Source organism: Ipomoea nil, unplaced genomic scaffold (assembly GCF_001879475.1).
Source record: "Ipomoea nil cultivar Tokyo-kokei standard unplaced genomic scaffold, Asagao_1.1 scaffold0188, whole genome shotgun sequence".
Taxonomy (NCBI): Eukaryota; Viridiplantae; Streptophyta; class Magnoliopsida; order Solanales; family Convolvulaceae; genus Ipomoea; species Ipomoea nil.
In genome coordinates this window covers 1367914-1375611 of record NW_017616616.1, presented here as the reverse complement: position 1 = coordinate 1375611, position 7698 = coordinate 1367914, and the positions used below count along the sequence as shown (strand labels likewise).

The 7698-nt window shown below is 33.6% G+C and overlaps 1 protein-coding gene across 2 annotated transcripts; it reads left to right on the top strand.

Moving 5' to 3' along the window:
• Positions 1–596: 596 nt before the first annotated feature.
• LOC109181253 (protein DETOXIFICATION 43-like) lies at positions 597–4888 on the top strand. Of its 2 annotated transcripts, XM_019331005.1 has the most exons (14): positions 599–939; positions 1021–1142; positions 1852–2133; positions 2206–2417; positions 2649–2784; positions 2925–3021; positions 3131–3231; positions 3319–3482; positions 3756–3827; positions 3901–4017; positions 4109–4204; positions 4295–4416; positions 4655–4752; positions 4807–4888. In XM_019331005.1, exons 1-13 carry the CDS (start codon positions 845–847, stop codon positions 4719–4721), a joined length of 1683 nt encoding a protein of 560 aa, XP_019186550.1. In that variant the 5' UTR covers positions 599–844; the 3' UTR covers positions 4722–4752; positions 4807–4888. The 2 variants fall into 2 exon arrangements, with proteins under 2 accessions (XP_019186555.1, XP_019186550.1); XM_019331010.1 differs by lacking the exons at positions 4655–4752; positions 4807–4888 and adding an exon at positions 4503–4648 and having other exon boundaries at positions 597–939; positions 4295–4433.
• The last annotated feature ends 2810 nt before the right edge of the window (positions 4889–7698 follow it).

Below are 7698 nucleotides of genomic sequence, written 5' to 3'. Positions count from 1 at the left end.
TAAAAGTTCGTATTACATTTGTCATCAAAAGTATTATATTTTTTCTTATATGAAACAAAATAGAAATTAAAGTTACTCAAATCTACTGCTCAAAAGACAATACTAGATATCAATACTGCTTTCGCTTTCACTATTGCAAGATTAGATTTTTCTGGTAATAAATTTTATATTGAGTAATCATTAGAATACAAATATATCTAACACTCCGTTCCCCTGAATAACCAGCACAGAAATATATGACGAGTTTTGATAAGCTATTTTTTTTATGAAAGTCCTAATACGAGTGTCTATATCAAGATTTTATATATAGAGTAAAAGTAAGGAGTATAAAATGATTTACACATTATATATTTTTCTTGTCCAAAAAGGTAATTAAGTGGATGAAATTTTTGGTACCCAAATATCATAAGTTTAATTGCTATCAATATTTTTCAAGTCAAGTTCATCACATTAAATTTTCTTAACATTATTAATTATTGGGACAATAAATGTGATTTCTCTCGTGATTTCAAAATAAATAAAACTAAAGTAAGTTGGTAGCTGCAAGATTGCACCATCCATAAATAAATTATTATAGTCCGTAATAATAATTAAATTAAAGGGCTAAAGCAGGCTTATTTGGGGAAAGGACATGAAGAACTAGGTAGCATCACAACAGGCTTACGTGAACATTTGGACAAAGCGCAAATTTTTTTCTGAGCATGAAAGGGGTTTCTCACCTTCCCTCCTTCCAACTCTGCTCAAATTTTATGGTTTCTTGAAAATTTCTGCTTATTTGCAGAGGGTTTAGTCAAATTTAAGCCATTTTGTTTGTACCCTTTAGTAAATACCAAGTAGAAATAGCATGGCTGAGCATAATTATGCAGATGATGATGATGATTTTGCTCCTCTTCTGAAGAAGTTGAAGCTTCCATTCTTGATTACCTTCAATGATGTCAGGTTTGAGTTTTTCTTCTCCCCCTTCAAAAAATATTACTGTTTTTTTAGATGACTGATTCTTTTGAAATATGTTTTTTTCAGGCATGTTTTCAGATTGGATGATCTGGGTATGGAGATACTGTGTATTGCAGTCCCTGCAACTCTTGCATTAGCTGCAGATCCCATTGCTTCTCTGATTGATACTGCATTCATTGGGCATTTAGGTATACACATTTCTGAGAATCCACCTTGAAAACTTAGAGAAAACATATGGGTTAGGTTATGGTTAGATTCAACCTTTTAGTATTCCATTCTCTACGTATGCACTAATTCATATTGGAGGTGTTTGGTAAATAGCTGTTAGCTTATTGGGTTAGTGGGTTTGACTAGTTGATTGTAGAAAATGTTTGGTACATTAGCTGATTACATGCAAAATGACTTTCTCAAAAAGCTTATCGAAAAAAAGTACTTTGAGTTGCTTTTTGAATTTTAGTGTTTTGGAGAAAAAAGCTAATTAATCAAACACTTATATTGGTTATTTAACCAAGTCAAACAGTTAATAGTGGTCAAATAAGCCAAAATTGGTTGATAAGCTAACTATGTTACCAAAATAGGGCCAATTCACTTTGTTCGTGTTTAGTAGATTGTGGGTAGGGACACAGGATTGAGCCTGGCAGCCCGGGAGTTACATCTAACGTGGTGGGCTTCTGGGTACCAGGCACCGATCCTCCCACCTAATGGGCTGTCGAGTCACCGTCCTATCTGTTGGGCCAGGGCGAGGGAATTTCGCCTTGTTGGGCAAAAGTAATCACTATTTTAGTGTATTTTTTTGGCAATTAATCACTATTTCTTTGATTTGGTATGAAGTGAACTGCTGCTTTTGCTTGGATAGTGAAGAACAAAATCATGAATGTTTTTTGTTGTGTGTGACAGGTTCTGTGGAAGTTGCTGCTGTTGGAGTTGCCATTTCCATCATCAATCAAGCCAACAAGGTTACCATATTCCCTCTCGTTAACATTACAACTTCCTTTGTTGCAGAGGAAGGCACCGCTAAAAAGATTAGTGAATCGTCAAGAATCGAGGGGGGCTCGGGTAAAGGATCACCCAAGGGTTATGAACTGATAGAACTAAAGCCAGAAGAAGATTCTGATCTTGAAAACATGGAGAACGCTTCGGCCATGAGCAACAAAACAAAGGAATTTGCACCAGAAAACGGTATATAGATAATAGATTAATAGAGGCACTCTTTGAAGTAAATTTTTAATCATATTAGTTTGGGGTCTGCAGTTCTTTCATCAAATTCTGAAACAACTGTGCCTCAATCTCCGATTGGTACTGGGATTGGTGGAGGAAAAGGAAAAGGAAAAGTTAAGCGCGAGAAACAACAGATCCCTTCTGCATCAACTGCATTAATAATGGGTTGCGTTCTTGGCCTTCTCCAAACAGTCATCCTCGTAGTTCTGGCAAAACCACTTTTGAGCTTAATGGGTGTCAAATCTGTGAGTTTTCTTCTAGTTCTCAGTTCTCACCAACATTTCATATAGTCTCGTGTTGAGCATATAACCATTAATGTGCAATCTAACTATCAGCTTAAGCTTTTAGTTGAGATGGAGCACATGGTTCAATTTCCCGAACTCCCGATTTCCTTCCTTGACCTGAGAATTTCATTAGTGTGGCATATATTTGCAGAAACATTAACAACTTTTCTTGGTTTTCTTGAAACCATACAGGAATCTCCCATGTTAAACCCCGCACGAAAGTATCTAACTCTGAGAGCACTTGGAGCCCCCGCTGTTCTTCTGTCCTTGGCAATGCAAGGAATCTTTCGCGGTCTAAAGGATACTACAACCCCTTTATATGCCACTGGTGAGTAGTAGCAAATCCTTAGTTTCGTATCATTCTTAGTGTAAGAAAATAAGATCTTTACTTCTGTAACTGACCCTTCGTTGCTCGATCTCTTCAATGGCTAAAATCATCAAGAACTCATTAATTTTCTGGGCTAACAGCTGCAGGCAATTCAACAAACGTAATCTTGGATCCAATCTTTATATTTGCTTGTCGTTTGGGTGTTAGCGGTGCTGCTGTTGCTCATGTAATCTCTCAGTAAGCCTTTGCGTCAGAACTCGATTCACATAAACTCTGATCTCTAATTTTCTGTTCGGTATTATTGTCGTAATTAAGTTTCTTAACACCCCCTCGCCTTTTCCTACAGGTACTTATTAGCACTGATCCTGTTTTGCAAGTTGATGCAAGAAGTCGAGTTGTTACCACCGAGTTCTAAAGATTTGCAGTTCAGTAAATTTCTCAAGAACGGTAAGAGACTCTTCTTGACTAATCATTCCCATTAGATTTCTGGCAATTCCGGGTTGCTTATTATAACGTTCATTGAATTTTCTGCAGGTTTCTGGTTACTTGCACGGGTGATAGCCGCGACATTTTGTGTGACCCTGGCCGCTTCTCTGGCTGCACGACAAGGCTCGATACCTATGGCCGCATTTCAAGTCTGCTTACAGGTCTGGTTGACTTCATCGCTCCTCGCTGATGGCTTGGCCATTGCAGGACAGGTAATTACATACGCAGAATACCAGCCAGACTTATATTATATGCTCAACACGCCCCCTCACGTGTGTGGGCCGATACTTTTGATGTGCTCCAAGCAACACGTGACCTTTGGCATGGCTCTGATACCAAATCGAAGCATGTGCACCATCTCAACTAAAAGTCTAAGCTGATAGTTGGATTGCACATTTATGTTATATGCTCAACAATTAACATAGTATATACTAAAATCTAACCTTAGTTAAGGTGCTGATCAATTCTGTTGTCTCGCTTTCTAGGCGATTCTTGCTTCTTCGTTTGCTGAGAAAGACTACAAGAAAGCTGAGACCGTAGCTTTCAGAGTGCTGCAGGTACATATATACAAATGGTCGAATGCTATTCTTTGAAAAACTTTATATAATCGGAGACAAAAATGTTGTGTAGATGGGGTTCGTGTTGGGACTTCTACTTGCTGTTGTCGTGGGATTAGGTTTATGTTTTGGATCAGGAGTTTTCTCGAAGGACAAAAATGTTATTGGCCTTATAACCATAGCCATCCCGGTATCTCCCACAACACAAACTAAACACTTTTTTTTTTTTTCTTGTTAACGAGAAATCATGAACTAAGGCATTGTTTTGTTCAATCTATCAGTTCGTTGCAGGCACGCAGCCAATCAATTCGTTTGCGTTTGTTCTCGATGGTATCAACTTCGGAGCATCTGATTTCTTCTACTCTGCATATTCAATGGTTAGCCTACATATCACCTGCCATTTTCATTTACACACAAAGAGGGATCGAAAAAAGGCTCCAAGAATTCATCCCGTCTTGTCTTTTCAGGTTCTGGTGTCTGCAATGACCATTGCCTCCGAGTTCCTTCTCTTGGAAAACAATGGTTTTATCGGGATATGGATCGCGCTAAGCATATTCATGCTTCTCCGCACAATCGCTGGCCTTTTGAGGTAACGTGGACACTTCTAACGGGGCTATTGGCCTTGTTGAGCATATAATATATTGAATACAAATGTGTAGTCTCGGTGCCCCACTACTGATTGAACTTTTAGTTGAGACGGAACACATGCTTCAATTAGCTGACCATAATCCTCACCTATGCTTCAGCTAGCTAAGTTTGGAAGCTTAGGTGATGAGAATTTAAGGTTGTTTGGTTATGTTTTTTTGTATTGTGTTGATGCTTTGCAGGATGGGAACAGGAACAGGACCCTGGCATTTTCTTAGGGCTCGGACAATAGGGGAACCCAATTTATGATTGTACATATATCTAACATCTTGTATGTAACATTTTTTTTTTTTTTTGAATACTATTGACTCTATTACAAGATAGTATCTGTAATATTGAAATCTCAATTTTGTAGGTATATAATCCTTGATGCAATATGGACTCTGGTCCATGATATAATTTCTCACTCTCCTCTAGCTTCTAGTTACTCACTTGACTCAAATTCACTACATTTAAGTATTTTCTTATCTAAGAGTGCAAATTACATCGTAGCTCATGGTTTCATCATGCACATTATGGACCCTGAGCCAATTTATGTACATATAGTTAAAGTATTATGTACTTTTAGTTAGCAGACTATGTACATTTAGTTATAATTGATTGTACATAATTTGTTAACTAAATATACATAATAATTGAATGCACATAATCTTTTATCTAAAAGTACATAATGTGTTAACTGTATGTACATAATTTGGATAAGGGTCTACAATGTTCATATTGGACCCTAGTCCACGATAAAATGATTGCCCTAAGAATATGTGACACTCTGCGAACATATCTCACTATTTAACTTTTTATAATCTAAGCTCTTCCACGTATACCCTATAGCTTCACCATGAAAATATCTATAATGTGTCATTAGGGCATAGTTTACACTCTCGGTATTTCACAAATATGTTGTGTTAAGATCATTCTTAAAAGTCAATACGGCTATAATACACTTCTCAAATTAAATATCAAGATTGTAGAATATTTGAAAAAGAGAATTTCATATGATTTTTATTTCCGTGTAAAACGAATTTATTTTTAATTATTATTAACATGGTCTAAAAGATTTTTAATTATTTTATAATGTCCTTTGTATATATGTAATATTTTATAACAATTGGTATAATTATCTAATACATTAAATATTTATTGAGATTTATAAAATTATGTAATTAAGTCTAAAATCACACTATATCAAACACTAGAATAATACATATAATTTCAAAAGATGAAATGGAATTTTAGAATATATATATATATATATATATATATATATATATATATATATATATATATATATATATATATTAAAAAAAAAACAGAATATATAGAAACAGCTGAAAAGCTCAATCATACAACTACTTATTATAAGCAAACATGAATATTCCAAGTGATGAAGCATATATGATTTGGCTAAGGAAAATGGCCCAAGTTCTGGAGATTCCCTGTCCCAATATAATATAGTCATGGCTTACTTTGAACTTTGATGAATTATTAATACTGTAGAATATGATAAGGAATCTTTTATATATATATATATATATATATATATATATATATATATATATATATATATATATATATATATATATATCAACAAGAATTCATAAATAATTTAGAGTTAATATTTTATATTCATATATGAATTATGATTCATATTTGTAGTTATAACCTTCATTTGTCAAACTTGGATAGGTTTTACTAAATTAAGGATTTTGATATTGTTGAGTCCCTAGTGGAATCACATCAAATACGTATATTGAAGTTGATAGTTATTAGGCAAATACTTTGATCACTTAGATGCATTAACATTGAAATTTGTAGTTATAAATTTTATATTAAATATAAGTTATTAAATTTGTAAGTTAGGGATTCTACAAATTCGCAAAATCCCTCTATGGACAAGGATGGAAAATGAATTTCATAACATGCGCAATGCAAAAAGTAAAATGAGAATGTATGGTTGGGGCCGGGGGGATATATCTTCTGCCCCCGTCCCCGACTCCCCGCCAATCCGCCATAGCCCATTGCAATAGTTTGTAGATAGTGTTCTCTTTCATTTATTAAATGAATTGACTAAAGCACGTTCGGTCTGGAGGGATTATCCTCCACCTTTTATCTCGTCTTCAGTTTAATGCAATATGATTTCCTTGGCTTTCAAAAAAAAAATGAATTGACTTTTTTAGTAGAGTGGTTCATAATTGTTTTTTGACTTCTTCTCTTATTTTTTATTTATTATCATGTATAAAAATACAATACATTTATTATAAAGAAATATCGAGTGCTTATATTAAAGCAACACAATCCATTTATATTATTAGTTTGAGCCGGTTAATTAGTTATGAAAAAATCTAGACTATAGTTTACTTCTTTGTCGTTGTTTGCTGATTAAGGTCACAACGTAAATTTTACTTAAAATACATCTTCGAGTAGCGGCCCGATTACGAATTATCCCATAAATCAAAGTTAATCGAACTAATTTGTATCAACTTCTACAAATTAAAAATCACGTGCATTTGACATATTAGCATTCATTTAATGATACTTTATATATATATATATATATATATATATATATATATATATATATATATATATATATTTGACTAGGCAAAGTCACATTTCCATTATCTCTTTTTAATTGCAAAACACCCTAATAGGAGTAAATGAGTAATAGAGTTATTAAATAAATAAATTTTGATGTGATATCTTAGATGTACAGTCTTTCACGGCAAATAATATTGTGGCCCAGTCCCAAAATGATGTCGTTTTGTATCTTTTTGTGTATCTGCTGTTAACTTCTTTAAAAACAAATCATGTTTTGAATATACAGAATTGTATAATAGAATACACATAATTTTATATCTGAAAACACAGAATTTTATAACTGAATACACATAATTTTATTTTTTGAAATGATAATACACATAATCTAACATAATACATAATATACATAAACTCTTAACATAATACACATAAACTCTTAACTTTTAAAAAAATATTCATGTTTCGAATGTACAGAATTATATAATAGAATACACAGAATTTTATATCTAAAAACACAAAATTTTATACCTGAAAGAGTCAATTCTATTTTTGGTCCTACTATTATAGGGGCATTTCCAATTTTAGTCCACCTTAATATTTTTTGCCACTTTACAACCATTGTTATTGAATGTGTTCCACTTTTAGTCCACCGTTAATATTTTCGTCAAGAGGCCGTATAATCCAAGGG

Coding starts and splice junctions, on each gene's coding strand:
- LOC109181253 (XM_019331005.1), top strand. CDS start 845: ATGGCTGAGCATAATTATGCAGATGATGATGATGATTTTGCTCCTCTT. Junction 3,483..3,755: donor GCTTGGCCATTGCAGGACAG/GTAATTACATAC, acceptor CTCGCTTTCTAG/GCGATTCTTGCTTCTTCGTT. Junction 4,205..4,294: donor TCTACTCTGCATATTCAATG/GTTAGCCTACAT, acceptor TTGTCTTTTCAG/GTTCTGGTGTCTGCAATGAC.